Genomic DNA, 20,508 nt, shown 5'->3' on the forward strand with positions numbered 1-20,508 from the left:
AAAGGAATTCTGGGAAACATAGTCCTGGGGTACAACATTTTCTAATTATCCATTTGAATGTCCGATTGGGCAATGTGGATTTTATTCTGTGAACATGGAGCACCAGTGCTGAAACTTGATTAGGAGTGGATGGAAATGACAGGATAGATTGGGCAGAGGAGATAAAAGATAGAGAGCCCAGTTAGGTTGTCATAACCTAGATAATCGGGTGTGCTCTTAGAGCTAGCTTGAACCAAATAATGGGTTCTAACTGTATTAAAAAAAAACCCCCTCACTTTCCATCTTAGAATCTATACTGCAATGTTGGTTCCAAGGCAGAAGGACCACAAGGGTTAGGTAACAGGGGTTAAGTGACTTGCCCAGTATCACACAACTAGGAAGTGTTGGAGGCCACATTTGAACCCAAGACTTCCTGCTTCAAAGCCTGGTTCTCAATCCAATGAGCCACTCAGCTGCCCCCTTGAGGTCTAATTGTTAAAATTTCAGGGTAAGCATTTATTCCTTGGAAATATTAAAATACTACAAAATCAGGGTGCGCTTTATTATTTTATTGATTATTGTCTTAAGAAAGTAATGGTTAAAATGTCAATAATCCAAATTAAACTTAAGTGTCATGCATACATTCCCCTCCCTGCCCAAAGCCATCTGTTAAACATCTCTAGCACACCTAAATGGGCCAGCGTGTGGGTAATGGGAACAGAAATGGAAAGGGAATAAAGAATATAGGAGTTGTTTCAAAGGAAAAAATAATTAGAACTTGGTGACAAAATATAGGGATAGAGGAGATAGGAGCCATATAGATAATGATTACTAAGTCAATATTTGTTGAGTAAATGAAGGTGAAAGATGACATCAAGGTGTTGAGTCTGTTGAGCCAGGAGACTAAAGGAAAAGGAGCTACTCGGCTAAGTACTCTGAAAATATTTGATAAGGGAGAGATAATGAGAATAGGAGGTCTCATGGGATGCTCCAGGTAGGCACCTGAAATGATCCAAGTTGGAAGAAAAGCCAAGATGCACCCAAGTGAGATGAGGAAGGAGTGCATTTTAGGCATGAAGGATGGCAGGTATATTTACATGGCACACTGGTAAGAAGTGGCATATTAGGGAACAGTTATTAATTCTGTTTACTTAGAACACAGAGTTTGTGAAGGGGCAAGAGTAAGGAACTGAGGCACAGAAAAGTTAATTGAATTGCCTTGCCTAAAGTCACTCTTGGAGTGTGACTAGCTATGTGATACAATAGTTATAGATGCCTTTATTTTGTTTAAACCATTATGTTTATTGTACTGGATGTATATTTCTTGATTTTACCATTTTAATTATATGGATGAATTGTTTTAGAATTTTTGGGTCACTAAGAATCTTTTTTCTTTTCATACTTTTTTGTCTGTTAATTGCAAGAAATTTTTTTCAAAGTGGTTTTATGTCTTTTTTTCTAGCAATAGTTAACAGTAAACAATGTGACATTATCCTCTTCTTGACAGACTTTTTTTAAAATGAGTTTATAGTAGCCTGACTCCTCCTTCTCACAAGCCAGAAAATATTTTTGGTACAATGAAGACTCAAACTGCATCTTCTTATGGCCTTTAACACTTTTTTGGTAGAATATGACATCACTTGCATCAGAATTAATAAGATGTGGAGAAGTACCTGCCTATGAAGAGGAAAAAAAAATGTTAATGCTACTACGCCCCAGATAGCCTAAATCTACATAATTTATATACAAACACAATACTGGTTCAAAGCTAAGGCAGGGTGTCTACTGTAGAGAAAAACTGTTTCTGGACATGGAAATTCTGTTCTAAGATGTCCCCTCACCAATTTATTCTTCAAAGAACTGCCAAACTGATACTCTTCAAGCACAGTCCCTACCATGTCATTTCCTTCCTCAAAAAATTTGTCTTCCTCTTCCTCTAGGATAAAATGCAAATTTCTGTGGCTTTTAAAACCCTTTCCAATCTGGATTCAGTCTGTCTTTCGAGACCTATTTCACATGAATCTCCTTCATATACTTGATATTCTAGCTAAACTGGCTAGTTTGCTGTTTCCTGTTTGTGACATTCTCTCTCCTGTCTCCATGCCTTTGAACAGGATTTCCCCCTCCCCTGGGAAACCCTCCCTCTCAATCTCCATTGAGTCTCTGCTGCCTTTGAAACTCAGCTGAAGGCTAGAGGAAAGGTCTCCCCTTATCCCAGTTGCTAGAGCTCTTCCCCAAGGAAGTAGATAAGCCCTTTCCTGTGTATGCATGTTTGTTGTTTCCTCATTAGAATGTAAGCTGCTTGAGGGGAGGGAGTACTTCATGTTTGTCTTTGAACCTGTAGCACTGATTAGGGGGCCCACAATGTAGCTGTGCTTACTCAATGTTTATTGAATGGATGGACTTCTTCTTAATTCCAACTCATTTCCAAGTCTACATCTTCTCTATCCCTGCATGAGGATCCTTTGAATGTCTCTAGTCTCAAACCTACCTTGATTTATGCTCAGAACATTCTCAAACCTAACTAAATTCACCTCTTCTCTGGCACTCAGCTGAATGCACACCAGCTGGTGGGACAGAGTGGCTGGGCTAAGCTCTCTGTCTTACACATGGCAATGTCAGTCTCTCTCAGTAGCAGCTGGGTGAGCTTGAAGGTATTTCTTCACTATCTTCCCCTTCCTCCATCTTTATGACCCGGCATCTTAGCTAGAAGCAAATATAATTGCCAGCAAAATAGAAGAGATATCTTTCATTCACTGTCCATTGGTTTGGAAGTCCCAGGAAGTTTGGAAAGGAATGTTCTTAAGGTTAGTCTATAATTACAACTTACTGTTTAGTTAGAGGAAAAGAGAATAGGGAGAATAACAGAAAATTATTTAGGCTTAATTCCAAAATATATGATTGTTTATGGTAGATTTCTCTTGCTAACTATATTTTCCTTAACTTAATATTAAGATGAATAAATGCATGCCAACTAAAACCTAGGAAGGTTACTTAGAAGACAGTTTAGTGGCAATAATGAGATAGTTTGGAGGCTAATGTGCTATCATGGATAATTGACAAAGTAGATCATTCCCTTTGTAATGCTTTTGTAATTACACCTTAGAAGATTATAAGAGTTGTGCTAGTAAATGTTTTAACAACCAGCTCTTGACATAAAATGTACATAATACAGATTTTAAAATAACTCCCATTATTAAGATTTTCTCCATTACTGTATTGTCTAGAAATGAACAGAACAATACATCAAGTTACAATTTGTAGCATTTGCTGATTTCTAAAGTGTAAATGCACATATTCAAAATTTAACAGTTGGTTCTCATGAGCTGGTTCAAGTTGGCTCCAGTGTACCCCTGGAGATAATTAAGAATTGACCATATACAGAACAGACTTCCTTCCTGGAAAAGCCATATTTCAGCTTAGAACAAAGTGGTAGTTCACTATATGTTTCATACATGACATACAGCAGAGGTATCACGCGTGCACCAGGCCACATTGAGGTCTGCAACACTCCTGAGTGCTTCTTGAACCAGCTTAAAATGTAACTGGGAAATGTTTAACAAAATACATAAACATATAAATATTATATAGGGAATGTTAATAGATAATTTTCTAAGTCAATATGCAGACCATAGGAATCTTTATGTATGATTTAGTGGTCCTATTTCTGTTTGATACTGACACCACTGAAATACGGTATTTTAGATGTAGCCACAATGAGCTGGTTAGGCTTAGGGACCTTTTTAATGGGGTTTGGACCAGGAAAAGGATCCTAGAGCTCATCTAATCTGAACCTCTTGTTTTATAGAGGAAGAAACTGAGGGCCAGAGAAATCAAATGACTTGCCCAAGGTCACATAGGGAGTAAGTAGTAGAGTTGGGAGTAAATTCCAGGTTTACTGACTCAAAATTCAGTTCTCTTCCCTCCACAATACACAAACTCTCTACAGAAGTGTGTCAGAACCAGCTCTAACCAGGTGCTAATTGTGAAATTATCAGTGTGAGCAATAACATCTTGGAAATCAGCAAATTCTACAAATCAGGACCCATTTTCTTGTTCTGCTGATTTTCTAAAAGTTTAAAAATAATGAAGAAAATGTTAATAATTCATATGAAACCTAAAAGTATGTGCGCATATACTTTTTTTCCCCAGAGAGCCTGGTTGTTAAACATTTACCCACATACCTTTGTATTGCTCTAAAAGCATTGCCTGAGCTCATCAAAAGTGTAGCATTCAGGGGGCAGCTGGGTAGCTCAGTGGATTGAGAGTAAGGCCTAGAGACAGGAGGTCCTAGGTTCAAATCCGGCCTCAGACACTTCCCAGCTGTGTGACCCTGAGCAAGTCACTTGACCCCCATTACCCACCCTTATCTTCCACGTAGGAGCCAATACACAGAAGTTAAGGGTTTAAAAAAAAAGTGCAGCATTTAGGGAATGAAGTCATCACCAGATTGGAGGCCTGATGACTGTAGGCTAAATATAATAATAACACTATTAATAATAACTGGCATTTATATAGCACTTTAAGGTTTTCATAGTGCTTTACATCTATCCATCATCTTATTTAATTCTCATGACACCTTTGTTCTTCATTATCATGGCTCTCTGCCTTCTGTTATTCCTTCTATTGGTATTGTTTCTAACAACAAACACCCCACAGATAAAACAAGTACAAGAGGTTCGGTCTTACCTGAAATTGAAGTTCTTTGCCCTGGCAGGACAGAGTATAAATCTGTTTTTTGTCCCTCACCAAGATAGCTACTGCCAAACCTCTGGGGTTGCTCTCTTTATAGGTTTGTATTATAAATTTAGTTTGGGGTGCATTTCCTGAGGACAAATATCCATAAATTATAATCACAATTAGCAGAATTTGTTTTTAACCAAATACTTAAGGGAAATTTTAGAAAGACCCTTTACCAATCTTATACTATGTTATTCTAGCAACTAGTATTCTGTAAGTAGTCGGTCAGAGCTACTTACAAAATGTGTTTTGCTATATACCTGCAGTAACAGCTTCTGTGAAAGATAGCCACCAACTTGAAGAATCTTCAATTGGCTCAAGGCTTCAGTTCCAAACCCAGAGCTACTCTACAGGTCTCAGTATTACTTAGTTCTGGAGTCCTGAAGGACAAACTGCTGTATAAGTTGGGAGCAGTCACTGCATCCATCCCCTTTCCCTTATAATCCCAGGTTTGGGATCTGATGAGTGGAAAACATAGGAAGCTTACTTCATTTAATAAAGCAAATTAGGTTCTGGTTAAAAGCAAAACCATGTGAAGTGTTGCTATACTTCTCTTTGATTTTGTTTTGCAGTCAATGTAGAAAATATGATGAGAAGGTACACCTGGGAAAATCCTACTGCAGTGCACTGTCCTTGGTGCTAGCCTTTTTCTGCAGCAGCCACATGGTGGATTAGTTCTTTGTACAATGTTTCTTCTATATGATACCCAAAAAGTCATCAAGCATGCAGAAATAGTGCCAGTGTATGGCACAGAAAAATATGACCCCATTCCCATAATGATGGGGATCTACATGGATACACTAAATATCTTTATTTGAGTAGCCACCATGCTAGTGCCTGGGAACAACAACAAGAAGAAATGAACTGATTTCTTTTGAACCATCTAAAACTCATCAAATACTCTTGCTCATGTTCTCAGTGTATATACTTGCTAGATCATTCTTGTACAAGCAGCTCTGGATGAAGTCAGAAGTACAGAGCCATAAGCATGGTTACAATATTCTAGCACAATGTGATGCTTCATGTTCTACCTTTCTTGAGTTTAAATTCAGCACTTCTCTTGCAAACAAGCACATGACCATTTCAGTTTTCATGTTTGAGTAACTGTTCATGGAAAAGCATCAAACTTTTTAGTGTTACCACCTTATTTCAACAACCTGTTGGTTTTATATTTAAAATCGTTAGGTGAAGCCTAACATTTTTACTTGTTTTAGAATGTTATTTATTTATTTGTTTTCCAAGGCAAAAGAACAGTAAGGGCTAGGCAATGGGGATTGAGTGACTTGCCCAGGGTCACATAGCTAGGAATTGTCAGAGGTCTGATTTGAATTCAGGACCTCCTGTTTCTAGGCCTGGCTCTCGATCCACTAAGCCAACTAGCTGTCTCTTATAATGTTATTTAACTAAGATTGTTTTTGCCATCGAAAAAGGAATCGAGTGTGTATAAGGAGACCCAGGACTGATATAGAGTTAGAGATTCACCTAGAAGAATGTTAAGAGATTACCACTTGCTAAATGATAACGTATTTATCAGATCTAGTTGTTGGTGTATAGCTGACTTTAATAAAATTAGCAACCATATGATATTTTCAGGTGAAACATCTACCCTAAAATAGACAGCAAAGTGTCATTGTGCCAGTACTTTTAGAATATTGATATAATACTCCAAATCAAGTATAAGGAAGGTACTTAAGCAGTCTATCCAGTCTCAGAGTGTCAACCTCTCTTAAGTATCCCTATTATAGTATATATTTGTAAAGTCTTTTTTGCATTATCTAGAACTAATTTTTCAAGACTTATTTTCCTTTAAATTTAAAACTCAAAAGAATCAAATAAGTTGCCTGTTCCAACCTTGCTATAGTAAATGTATTGATTCAAATAGATGTTGACCTTCAACAAAGGTCAACAAATGTGGCTTATGTTAGTTTTTTTTTTAATCACTAACTTATTCCTCAGACTCTTTGTCTTTAAAAAATAACCTGTTAGTCATTTAGGATATGTAGATAAATGTTATTGCATCACTCTCCACTAAATTCTAAATTTAGAGGCCAAATTAATTCTGTCTTCATAAAATATTGTATTAATGTGAATGTATTAATGTTTGTCTCAGCATGACAAAAAGAGGGCTTAATAATAGCAATTTTCTTGATAGTTCCCAGCTAAACTCTATAATAGGTAGGTAAGACTAAGTGAGGCATACCAGATTTTGACATGAAGACTCAACAATTTGGTAGAACGAAAACATGAATTTCTGCAAAAGTTTGTTAGTAGGGGGCAGCTGGATAGCTCAGTGGATTGAGAGCCAGGCCTAGAGACGGGAGGTCCTAGGTTCAAATCTGGTCTCAGACACTTCCCAGCTGTGTGACCCAGGCAAGTCACTTGACCCCCATTGCCTACCCTTACCACTCTTCCACCTATAAGTCAATACACATAAGTTAAGGGTTTAAAAAAAAAAGTTTGTTAGTAATACATGTGACTTCTCCATTACTTTTAGTGAAGATGTTAGTTTTAGAGAAGAAAGCTTAAATAGTAAAATGGAGCAAGAAGAAACAAGGCAGTGATTTTAGCAGCGATAATTAGAAAAACAATACCTTCAATCTCTTTTTGTGTCATATGCTCAAACACAGCTGTGTCCTCTTTTGTTAGCATGAGAACTTGATTGTCCAGGTTTCTTAAGATTATATTTTTGGAGTTTTCAGCCTTAGAAAAGTCATCTGATTCCAGGTGATCTGCAACATTCATTGAATAATAATTTATCAAAAATGTGAGCTTTTCTTAATGAAAAGTTAACAACCTCTCATAACAGAATCATCAGTGATGATGCCACCTATTGCTTTTAATTGCTCTAAATAAGAGATCTACGGATATATAAAGGAGTGCAATCTTTAAGAAATGCCCAGGGTTATGACATAAAATATAACAGGAGGAAATTTTCTTATAGATTGTGATTTATCCAAGGTAGAGTAGGGAGTGTGAGCTAAAGGGAAGTAGGACACTGTCTCTGTAACATGCTAAGAGGCACTTCAAATCTGCTGGATTAAAGCACTTCTCATGGAGCTGGGCATGCACTCTGGCTTCTTTCTGTGAGGAATTGTCCTCTTTCTGGAAGTCCAAGGGAGAAGAATCAATGGACCCATCCTAAACAAGAAGCTAGAAGCTATTTTTTTCTCATATACCATAGATTAGATGGATGATTCCATCTGACTCGGTTGTCAGTCATCTTTGATGCAACCAACATCATTAGTAACCAATCAGGAATTGCTTCATCATTCCAAAACAATGGGCTGGCATATATTTTACAGAAATGAATCAGAGCTTTTGCCTTATGTTATGAGAGATAACCCAATGCCAGAAACTGGGGGTTTTCCCTGATCACCCATGTCAAATTATTTTAAGAAAGAGGAATCTGAAATTGGTTTAGTTGGAGAAATTAGGGTTAAATAGGAGAGTGGTCCTTCCCTTCAACCATATACATACATACATATATACATACACATATGTATGTATATATATATATATATATGGCTTACATATGGGGGTGGGGAGGTTGCAGTCTAAAGACCAAAAAGCCCAGCAACACAGTTTGGCTATTTGACTTTCACAGGCCACGTTCCTTAAGGGCACCACTGAGAATTGGGGTAGAAGCAGCAGCATGGGGAATCTTCTTTCATATGCCCTAGATGTCCATATATTCTTCTTTGGTGCCCTGCCCCAGTTCTCAAAAGCAGCTCTACTATCCCTTGCTCCCTTTTCTTGTCCTCTCCACTAAGAGTAAGCACTGATTAAAAGCATACATTCTTTTTACATGGTGCTTTTTTTTTAAGTTGCAGAATTTCTAAAGCATTAGAGGACTGTTGAGTCTTCTCTCTTCGGTAGCATTATCTTTTGCACTTTATAGGAGAAATACTAAACCTATAGAGCCTACACTCATGTTGGGAAGAATGATGACTTCCCAAATTAAATCTGAACCATGTCAGTCTCTTTTTATGCTTTCCATACAACTCCCTGTAGATGTGATCCAAAGCAAAGAAACAACCATACTTTACCATCATCTTCCACTGAGGGAAAAAGAAAAAGAGAGAGAGAGAGAGAGAGAGAGAGAGAGAGAGAGAGAGAGAGAGAGAGAGAGAGACATATCATTACAATTTGTTTCAAAGGGCAAAAAAATTTTATTTTCACCTGGAATTTACTTAGCCTGTTCACTTCATATTTTCTTCTTTCCCTCATTGCCCATTTCCAGTTGCCACCCTAACTATGTCAGCTTGAGTAGGAAATGTAGATAGCTCCAAATATCATCTCAAATGAAATATTTTGGAGTTGGCATCTTAGAAAATTGAGAGCTTAAAATTTAAAAATAGATTTTGTAAATTAAAAGTTCAGATTTCTCACAGCCATATGGAAAATCAATAAAATAATTATGTTTATTCTTAAGGTAAAGACATTTTTGTTGGGCACAGGGAATTAAAAGTTTCCTATAAAGCCTGCCATAACAAATTATTTTTACAATACTTACAAGAACATCTCTTCACTAATACATGTATTGCTCCCTTCACTGAAATTACTTAAAAATAAAAACATAAGGGATTCATGCTATATGTTACAATCTTGCTTTAAAGAAAAACATCCTGAAAACTTAAGAAATATGGCCAAAGTTCCTCCCGCCTTTCACCAACCTGCTAGAAGTGATCTTTCCAACCTCTGAATTTCACTAGCCTTTAGTAACTTTCTTACTGTTCAGATAAGTTTTTATCTTAATTACTTTTGTACTTTCCTTATCTTTTCTTTGGGGCTTAAGCTCCTTAATGGAAGTGACTGTATCTTGTTTAACTAACTTGGACAGTGCATTTTACATTGTTGTTCACCCGATTCAGTCATGTCTTGACTTCCTAACCCCACTGGGGATTTTCTTGGCAAAGATACTTAAGTGATTTACCATTTCCTTTTCCAGTTCATTTTACAAATAAAGAAACTGAGGCAAATAGTGACTTGTCAAAGGCCACATAGCTAGTAAGTGTCTGAGGCCAGATTAGAACTCAGAAAGATGACTCTTCCTGATCTGAAACCCAAAGCTCTATCAGCTACACTCCCTAGTTGTCCATTTCATACTGTAGGTAGTCAGTAAATGTTTGGAATGAATAGAACTTGACATTATGTATTCTTGTACTATCTATATTAGGGCAAATCCAAAGGATCAACTTTTTTTTTTTTAATGGAGTAAACATTCCCAAATATTAGAGTGGAAGTCAGAGAAAATGAGATTTACTAACTGGGATACCTCATTGCAGTTTTTTTGAATGAGCACATGTTGAACCTTATACTACAGATTTCCATTTTTTTAAACCCTTACCTTCTGTCTTAGAAATGATACTAAATATTAGTTCCAAGGCAGAAGAGTGGTAAGGGCTAAGAAATTGGGGTTAAGTGACTTGCCCAGGATCACACAGCTAGGAAGTATCTGAGGCCAGATTTGAATCCAGGACCTCCCATCTCTGGGCCTGGCTCTCATTCCCCTGAGCCACCCAGTTGTCCCTGTAGATTTACCTTTGAAGTAAAGTGTGCCATCTCGAAGCTCCATTGCTATAAGGTTGATAGCATTGGTATCTTGATCACAGTGCGTTTCAAGAGCCATCTTTCTGCTTGCTGAAAGTATAGAACAGATTGTTGATCTAGAATTTAGAAAAATTGAAAGGAAGAAACAGAAAACATGCAATTGGGCCCTTTAGAAGAGATTACAAAGAACTGGGGTTTTAAAAAAATTATTAATCAGAGAAGAGGGAGGAGATTAATATTAGATCTTGTTAGTCATTTTTTTTTTGGAGTAGAACCAGGATTTTATTTCCAAGGAGAATTCATGGTGAAGAATCCTACAGCCAATGTAGATCAGCATCTTATAGTGTTAGAAGGGTGCCTCTGACGGGTTAAGGGACTTGCCTACAATCACACCACTGTGTGTCAGGACTGGGTCCTGAATCCAGGTAGAGGCCACCTTTCTCTCTAATATGCCATGCAGCTTCTCAATGATAACAGCTATTGGTGCCCTAAAAGGGTTGTTGTTTAGCCCTTTCAGTTCTTATCTGACTCTTTGCCACCCCATTTGGCATTTTCTTATCAAAGAAACTGGAGTGGTTTGCTGTTTCCTGTCATTTCCAGTTCATTTTACAGATGAGGAAAGTGAGATAAACAGGGTCACCCAGCTGGTAAGTATCTGAGGTTAGATTTATTTTTAGATCTTCCTGACTCCAGACTCTGACTCAAAGGATGTGGTTCAAATCCCAGTCCTATCTGTGTTTCCTTGCTCAAGCTAATTACTCTCTAGGCCTGTTTCCTCAGCTATATGATAAGAGGCTTAGAATTCAGGTTAGATCTAACATTCCATTTAATTCCAAATCTGTGATTGTAGATCATAAATAAATTTCTGAATCCAAGTGTAAGGCTTTCTATTTATCTCTGTTAAATTGGTGAACTGTATGCTATAATTGGGAAATTAGCCTTAATGTGTATGTGTGTGTGTGTGTGTGTGTGTGTGTGTGTGTGTACAGAAAAATACATATATTTTTCCAGGTTTTTTGGGTGGGAATATATAAGACAGTGGTATTCTAGAAAATATCTTAGCAACAGGCTATTCGAGGAAAAATGTACTCATGACATGCTTTAAAATTCAATCTGTATTATTTTGTTAAGTCTAGAATTCAACAACAATAATAAAAAAAACCAAATCAAGCCCTGATTTGTAGTTTTTAGACTCCTGAGGTATAAATGTTCACAATGAAAATTTAACAACCATTGGGTTAAAACTATGCCAGAGCTTGGATATAGGCCAAGAGAGTAAGAAATGTCACCTAAATTTCACCCAGGTCCTTAAGGTCATGAGTAAGTCTCTGACACAAGTGTCATAGTTTGGTCATATTTCAATATTGCCTAAGTGTCTCATTTACTAACACGGAAGAAGGACTTACACTGTAGTGAGGGCATGACTCATTTTCTATTATGAAAATTAATATATTCTCAAAAGATATGGATTTAAAGATAGTTGGAAACAGTAGAATTTAGCTCCTTAAGGGGAGGAACTCTTTCATTTTTTACTTTTTTAATCTGTGGCATGTAGCATACTGCCCAAGACATTGGATTCAAACATATTTGTTGTTCTGGCACACTTAAAAGAAAATACGACTTGTAGGCAATTAGAACATTAATAAAAATGGAACCCTACCCCATAATACTGACATAAAAACTATATTTTGCTAAGACTTTTTCTATCAGATTTATGGCCATAACAGTGTTGAGTGTACAAAAAGGTTAATAGCATTTTCCTCTGAAATTAATTTTTTTAACTTTATTTGGAGGCCAGTATTAATTATTAAAAGAAATCACATTTACATGTAGGGAATGTACATGAGAGATGTTGTGGGGGAAAAAAACCAAGATTTAGCTAAACCTTTTATATCTCACAATTGATATCATCCTCTATATTCCCCTCCTTTGTTCCAGTCTTGATGAAGAAGTGGCCCTTTGACTTACCAAGGCCAACTTTTCTCTAGTATTCTTGATTCTATCCCCTTCCATGTCCTCTGGCAATTGCCTCACTGTTGTCCCTCTTCTTCTTCCCAATCTTCAATGCTCCCTTTTTTTACTGCTACCCTTAAACATTCTGAAATCTCTTCTGTCAAAAAAGCCCAACCATCACTTGCCCCTACCATCCCTTCTACTTATCTTCCTTATTACTTTCTTCCTGTGTACTGCCAAACTCCTAGGAAAAACTCTTTTCTCATTTCTTCTACTTTATCTCCTCTTAAATATTTACCAAACCTTGCACACTAGCTCCCACTTTAGTTGACATCATCCCCTTCAAAGCTAACACTGATCTGTTAATTTCCTTTTCTTAAACATCCTTATTGATATCTTTGTAGCACTTGACAGTACTGACCACTGTCTCTTCCTAGATATGCTTTCCTTTCTGAATTTTCTTGCTCTTATTCTTAGTTACTTTCTTGTTTGTCTGATTCTTCCTTATTCTCCTTTGCTGAATCATCTAAGGTATATCTCACTCTAGATATGGGTGGATCCTAGTTCAGTACTGTGTCTTTTCTTCTCTTCTCATCTTTTTTTTTTTTGGTGAATTCATTGACACCCCTAGGCTTACTTATCATCTCTATATGGATAACTCCCAGATCAATGTATCCATCCATAGTTTCTCTCTTGAGTTCTAGTCATGAGTAACCAATTGTCTGCTGGAAATCTTAAATTGGGTGATCTTACAGGCAGCTTAAATTCAACATGCCCCAAACAGAACTCATCATCTTTCTCCTTTTCCCATTTCTGTCTCAAGTACCCCCCCACCTTCCAGTCACACGGGTTCACAACCTTAGAGTCCTTCTAGATTACTCACTCTTCCTTGCCCCTTGGTTGTGAACCCCTTTTGACATCTCAAATTTGGTGTCCCATGGACATATCAAACTCCATATATCCTCCTGTAGAATGTCAGCTTGTTGTAGACATTGGCTGCTTCAGTTTTGTCTCTGTACCTCAGCATGTAGTACAGTGCTTGGCACAAAAAGGGTAATTTAGAAATGCTCGTTGAGTGAAGAAGTTTACAGTTTTGTGTTCAGGACATAAAAGAGAGAAGTGAGTTAAAGAGGACTCTTAGGTTAGGAGGAACTCATAATGCCTATCACTAGAGGGTAAAGTAGAATGTATTTCTTAATATATTTTACTCTTCAGGACCCAAAATATTTTCCTTAATGATAATTGAAATTCCATTTTTCTTCTGGGCTAACCATTGCCCTATAATTTCCCATTTAAAATATAAATGTTCCTATCTGGAGTAATAAATGAAATGGGTGAAGTTTCCCATATATTTGCCTTTCACACATTGTCTCTGGTACATTAAGTCAAATATATTTTGCTAAGGGGGCACCTGGGTAGGCCAGTGGATTGAGAGCCAGGCCTAGAGATGGGAGGTCCTAGGTTCAAATCTGTCCTCAGACACTTCCTAGCTGTGTGACCCTGGGCAAGTCACTTAACCCCCATTGCCTAGCCCTTGCAATTCTTTCGCCTTGGAACCAATACCTAATATTGATTCTAAGGTAGAAGGTAAGGGTTTAAAAAAACAAAAACAAATATATTTTGCTAAAATCCGTTTGTCAGAGATGTTTCTTAGAAAGGACTCACAAGTTTAAGAAAACTGGCAGTCTGGCAGGGAAAGAATATGGGGGCAGAGAAAGGACACAGGCATTAAGGCTGGAAGTGCTCAAGGAAAATTTCAGCTTTATAATTTTCCCTAAGGTTGTTTAGCTTTTTTTTTTTTTTTTTTTTTTAAAGCCTTTACCTCTGTCCTAGTATCAGTTCTAGGAGAGAAGAGTGGTAGGGGGTGGGCAGTTGAGGTTAAGTGATTTGTCCATGGTCATACAGCTTGGAAGTATCTAAGGCCAGATTCGAATCCAATTCAAGGCCTGGCGCTCTATCTACTGTGCTACCTAGCTGCTCTGGATGCTTAACTTCCTGTCAGAAGCATTTATTCACCTTATCAGTTTAGTTTTGTTACTCAATACCTGAGGTAAAGTAGAAAAATTGTGTCCACTAGCATTTTCTTGGCTCTATTTGATTTTATTACTCTCGACAAAGAAAATGTATTAAGCAACTTTGTGGGCAAAGCACTGTGCTGGATGGTGGGTGAGATACCAGTTAAGACATTTCCTCTGACCTCAAGGACTTTAAATCTTCTAAATTGATTAGCAAGTATAGCTCTTGTGAAGGAGTCCAACTCAGTTTATCTATTTAAAAATCGAATCATTATCTCTGTTACCAGAACTACTGCAATAGCCTCCCAACTGGTCTAGCCTCTCTCCACTCCTATCCATCTTCTACTCTGCTGCCAAAATGGTTTTCCTAACCTAAAGGTCTGATCCTGCCACCCCTTCTCAATAAACTCCACAGCCTCCTTATTACTTATAAGGCCAAATACAAAGTTCTCTGTCTAGCATTTAAAAGTCTTCATAACCTGAACCCTTCCTACTTTTCTAGTCTTACAGTTTACTGCCCTCCATGAGCTGCATGATGCAGCCACATTGCCCTACTTGCTCTTGGGACACCCATGTCCCACTCTGTCTCCTGCCTCCACATCTTTTCGTGGGTTGTTTCCCATGACTGAGATGCTTTGCCTCCTCACGTAGGCCACTTGGTTTCTCTGGCTTCCTTTGAAACTCAGCTTGAACCCCACTTTCTGTGTGTGTGTGTGTGTGTGTGTGTGTGTGTGTGTGTGTGTGTGTGTTTCCTGGTGCCTTTAGCAGTTTTTTAGCATTCAGGTTATTTCTCCTGCTAATGTCAAATAAACGTCCCAACTAAAGATGTTAAGAAATGTAAAAGAACTGACTGATGGTATTTCTTGAGAAGCAGTTTAGGACCATTCAGGACACTGGACTTGAAATCAGAGGATCTGGCTTCAAATCTCATTTCTTTCACCTACTATCTATGTGACCTGGGACAAGTCACTGGCACTTCTGTTTTCTTTGTGCCTTTTTTTGTTCTGTGCCTTCTTTCCCTGTGAGATTACCATTCATCCCTCTGCATATATCTAGCAAGTACCCGTTTATGTATCCATTAGAATGTAAGTTTTTTAAGAGCGGGGACTTTAAAAAGCAACCCTTTTCTTTGTATCTTTAACACTTAGTTAAGTGTCTGGCACAGCATAAATTTGTGATAAATGCTTGCTGCCTGATTAATAAATCATCAGGGAAGTCATTGGCTGTAATTCAGAGGCAGGAAAAAATATTAACCATTTAAAATGCAAGAGGAAGGGGGAAATTCCTCATGAGATGTAAAACATCTGAAGGAAACTAAGATGCAGGTAAATAAAAACCCAGTTATTCATTGGATCTAATCTGCATTCTTAGACCTGAATGGATAGAAATTATAACTATGATCTTCACTGCCCAAGGTGTCTTTGTGGATTCTTCCTTTAACAATCATAAAAGCTCAAAATCAGTCAAGCATACTTTGTCCTTTTAAATTGGCTAGAAAGTAATACTACTACTACTGGCTAATAGTTATAAAGCTCTTTAAGACTGGTGGACTGCCTTACAATAACAATAATAACTAAATTTTATATAGCACTTACCATATGCCAGGCACTATACCAAGTGCTTTACAATGATCATTTCGTTTTGATCTTCATAAGACCCTGGGAACTAGGGGCTATTATTATCATCTCCAATTTACAGATGAGGAAATTGAGGCAAACAAACATTAAGTGATTTGTTCAGGGTCACATAGTTAGTATCTGAATCTGGATTTGAACTCAGGTTTTCTTGACTCCAGGACCAATATTCTATCCACTACAACCCTTAACCTGCCTGGCCTGTTATCTAATTTGAACCTCACAATCATCCTATGAAAGAGGGATGTGTTATTATTACATTTACAGAGGGAGAGAGAAGTCAAGTGACTTGGCCAGGGTCACAGCAGTGGTAATAAGTGTCTTACAACAGCAAAGAACTCAGTCTTCCTGACTTCAATTCTAGAGCTATAACCAATATTCCATCTACATATCTGTAGGAATTGCACTGGCTGCATGATAAACAACTGAAATCAAAACTACAAGGTGAGAGTATATAGAACAGGTTTTTGTAGTTATTCTAATGTCACTGGGCTGGATTGTAGGAAGTCTTGCTTCTTATGGGCTAAGTCTGTTGTAGGCTGTCAGGAGATCTCTAAGGACTTCAATGGTATTTTCCTTGTAAAGGAATGTAAGACAAATCTAGAACCAGAATCTGCTTTCTCCTATTTCTGCTCCATGAAAGCTCGCACTTATTTTCCCCCAGCAAAACGTTATAGTTCTGACTGACAGGAGAAAAGGTGAATAATGACTGTCAATAAAGTAGATCTCTTTAATATAAACTTTCTCAGCTGTATATCCATGCAGACATACATTTCTGCCCTAGGGAGCTGCTGAGTCAGAATGGGATTTCCTTGGTAGATCCAAGGTGAGTTGGGTAAGTCAAGGAGGGCGAGAGAGAGGAACTTAGCGAAGACAAGAGTCTGCAAGCCCAGTCTAGGTTCAGGCTGCTGCTCTGGCTGCTCAAGCCAGTAAGTAGCAGGGCTTGGAAGAAGCTTTTCCTGTTCTAGGACCTAGGAGACTGCTCCGGGTGCAGGCAGGAGAAACCCATCCCACTGAAATCCCTAGAGAAAGAAGTGGCTCTTACCTTCCTCCGGACCGGCAGGCTGGCTAATGCAGTCTCAAAAAACTAGCCTTTTCCTAGAATTCCGGAACTGGAGGGCGGGGAGGAGAGAGAAGGGGGAGGAGAATAAAGTGTTAAGGAAATGACTGACTCATAATCCTTAACCAGTCCAGTCCTTTTCAGAGAGTTCAGTAAGAGTAAACCCTGAGAAGGAGATCTAAAAATCTAGTGAATTTCTTTTTGTGCAGAACCACAATTTTAAAGATTTCTTGGGCAAGAAGTTTCTTCCCTTCAAATCTCTAGAAATTCGTCTTTACACAGTTCAGAATTAACTGATGAATTCATTGGTTCATTCCTTCCAGATAGATTTTTAAATTATTATTTTTTAATCAATAGGTACAACAGGTTTTTATTTTAATTTGTTGGAACTTCCTACAAATTTTCAGATATTTCTATTGAGCCAGTTACATTGGGTTGGAACTTAAAAACAAATAGTTATCTCTTCCTCATGGATGTTAGAAGCACAGCATTCCTTGATCTGGAAAATCCATGTAAATTTTTTTGGCTATCTGTTCCAGGGAAGTCTGAATTTTTTCTTTTTCTTTTATGGGGTGTTTACAGTACCTTATTATGGATTTTGGATTAAGTATGCATTTCTGAGTTTCTAAACTTTTTCTGTGTCATCTGCTGGCCTTCCCAGATTGTCTGTGGCTGCCACAAAACTCCCCACCCCCCAAATTCCTATTTAATTTCTTATGCTAACCTGCAATGATGGGGCAGGTCCTGATGTGAAACTATATTAAGGTTCTTGAGCAGCAATGCTAGAAAATAAGAAGTATGGATGTCAGCAATAAGTGTATAAGCACTCAAAATTTCCTTATTTTTAAAAGTATTTTCATTTTTTAACCTCTCTGTTGTAAGAGGGGAAACTAGATATTTTAGGTATGGTCACCAGAAATCACTTAACGTGATTTCAAATAAAATAGTCCCAAGTCAGGATGAATTTTACAGTGGTTTATTTACAATTAGGAAGTTTGAAGATAGGGAAGTTGAGAGAGTGAAACTCTGGCCTGGACCTGAGACCTGAACCAGGTGGAATTTAGAGACCCCAGCAGAGAGGCGCAGAGGTTAATTAAACAAGGCTTCTAGCCACAAGGCCTCCTCCAATAAGAGAGACCTCCTTAAGGCTAGAAGAAATGCCAAGGGAAGAAAAAGAGAGTCAGCTTAAGTTACCCACGTGACAATTCAAAGGGAAGCAATCTGAGGTCTCACCAGAGATCCTTCAACACCAAGTTCAAAGTGCCAACTACCCCCACAGGAAGTTACCATCATCTTTAAAAGATAGCATCTTTCGTCACTTCCTATGTCCACCTCCAATTTCAAGTGGACAAATGGCAGCCTCAACACTGTTTTGGACTGCCCAAAGGGTAGTCCCTTGTTTTTGATTTGTTACTTACTATCACGTGTGGGTAACAGACCTTCCCTTCCCCACTTAATTCTAAGTTGGGTGGGGTAGCATTATTTCTGATGGCTAGAGTCTAAACAATGAATGAATATGAGCTAATTCCCTTTACACAATCCCCCCTGATGATTCTTGGGTGCCTAGTCACCTCAAGTAATCACTTAACATAATCATCTTGTACCCACAAAGGTCTTCTAACTACAATAGTTAGAGATAAGAGGGGCCCCTAATGGCATAAAATGAACATTCAAAGTAACTGTTCAAACCCCATCAGTTCAATCAATTGTACCCCAAAGTTCATTCTGGATCTCTTGATGAAATGTAGATTCTTCAGGCATCTTTCTGCAAACAGTTCATTCTCAATCCAGAGTCAGCAAGCTTCTTTCCCTGAGAATTTTTTCTTGAACAAAAAATTAATCTTGGATTTTATAAAAATACAATCCCCCCTGAAGAGGGTATTTAAAAAAAGCAATACCCAGAGCAGCTCAGGATACATGGTTGAGTTATGGGGTTGTATGAGTCAATTCAAAAGAAAAAACAAAAACATATAAAGAAAAGCAAATAGAAGAAAAATGAAACTTTGGGAGAAAGAAAACATTTAAAATCAGAATCAAAATATCAAAATCTATGTATATAAAATTTCTGAATAAACAAAAATAAATTCATAACAGGCCCTTGTATTAGGGTCCAATTAATGTAATTTCCATCCTACTAGTTTGTAGAACAAAATGCAGTAATACCGCACTTACCCATTGGCAGCCAAGACTACAGGAACTTGCCATTCTATAAGAGAGAAAAAAGGACCAGATTTATGTGCAAGGGAAGTATCTGTCATTCCCTGGTCTGATTTACCTTCACTCTCAGGAATATATGGGTGAGCCAGGATGATGGCCAGCCTTTGGTACTGTTATGAGTAAGATGAGATTAGCTAGTTATTAGGAATTAAGTTGTACCTAGCAGGAAGGACCTGGAGCTGGGAATTCCAGGTTGGAATGAAGGAGGAGGAAGTCTGTCTGTGCCCTGAGTGTGGACTCCATTAGTGGTGGGAAAAACTGTTACCAGCCTGGGAGACCGCAGAGCAAAGGACACCCTGCTTCCTGATTTCCCCTGGGATCCTGTGTGGTGTGGCATCTAGCAAAAGGACAAATCTACAGAGCCAAGAGAGGAGGAGAAGTTTGAAAACTGGAGGACAGTGCTTCAAGCAGAACCCTCTCTACCTGGTACCTGAGATCATCTTGACTCCTGGCATCCAGAGATCATCAGTGGATTGCAGTGAGAATCCCAAAGCCACAAAGCCCTAGCTGTACTCAAGCCTGGCAGGTTCCAGGTTTGAGGCAGAAACCCGGAGACTCCATTTATAGCTCCTTGGGCCCTGTTAGTTTAGATCACTTAGGTAAGAGTAGAATAAGTCCTTCCATTGCTCTGTGGTTTTATCCTTTAGATTTTTAAGTATAGAAATCCTTTTCCACCTTTTAGTCTAACATAATTAAAGCTGTTAAGTCCCTTTTACCTTGTTAGCCTGTTACTATACTCTGGTTTAGTGGAAGTTGGGTGACAGTTAAGATCAACTGCCATTCCTGTGGAAATCTAGTAAACTCTGGTTTCTTCACCCTGGTCCAGTCTCTCATAAATCCTAGAGTGTGTTCCCACAAACCACTTAGTTTATTGTAATATCCCTGGTGACCCCATTACCTTACTTATATTTTCCTACAGTACCTGACCGGCAGTGTAGTTCGAAGAGTCCTACGTCTTAACATATGTTAAAAGTTGCAACTTCGAGTCTTACACTGAGTTCAAGTCCTTAGTATTAGCATGGGAGTTCCTCAATCCCACCTATATTTATATGATCTTTTTGACCTTGTGTTCGTTGGCACTGTGCAGATTTTCTCATCAATCCCATTGGGATTGGTTGGTCGGTCTCCATGACCTTGTGACTTCTTAGCACTTTTTAATAGTTCTTGTATTCCCTTCTCCTGGAATCAGATAGAAGCATTAATCATAGTCCCATAACATTTAACAATACATGGCAGGTTCCCAAAGTCTAAAGCCTTGTGAGTAAGCAGTAATATTGCAACAAATATATATATATACATATATATGTATATATATATTAAAATTATATCACTGCAACAAATAAAAAAAGATTAATAGTGA

At 38.0% G+C, this 20,508-nt stretch overlaps 1 protein-coding gene across 1 annotated transcript; it reads right to left on the minus strand.

The window, feature by feature from the left end:
• Positions 1–539: 539 nt before the first annotated feature.
• Positions 540–16,934, minus strand: LOC123239045 (interleukin-18-like). The gene is made up of 6 exons (XM_044666315.1): positions 16,917–16,934; positions 10,261–10,359; positions 8,766–8,777; positions 7,311–7,448; positions 4,669–4,805; positions 540–1,656 (listed from the first exon to the last, which is right to left on the minus strand). The coding sequence occupies exons 2-6, from the start codon at positions 10,346–10,348 to the stop codon at positions 1,438–1,440; spliced, it is 594 nt and encodes a 197-aa protein (XP_044522250.1). The 5' UTR covers positions 10,349–10,359; positions 16,917–16,934; the 3' UTR covers positions 540–1,437.
• Between the last annotated feature and the right edge of the window lie 3,574 nt (positions 16,935–20,508).

This window comes from Gracilinanus agilis, chromosome 3, assembly GCF_016433145.1.
Source record: "Gracilinanus agilis isolate LMUSP501 chromosome 3, AgileGrace, whole genome shotgun sequence".
In the NCBI taxonomy this organism is placed as follows: domain Eukaryota; kingdom Metazoa; phylum Chordata; class Mammalia; order Didelphimorphia; family Didelphidae; genus Gracilinanus; species Gracilinanus agilis.

Coding starts and splice junctions, on each gene's coding strand:
- LOC123239045 (XM_044666315.1), bottom strand. CDS start 10,348: ATGGCTCTTGAAACGCACTGTGATCAAGATACCAATGCTATCAACCTT. Junction 4,806..7,310: donor GACACAAAAAGAGATTGAAG/GTATTGTTTTTC, acceptor ATTTGTCCTCAG/GAAATGCACCCCAAACTAAA. Junction 1,657..4,668: donor GCAAAGAACTTCAATTTCAG/GTAAGACCGAAC, acceptor TCCTCTTCATAG/GCAGGTACTTCTCCACATCT.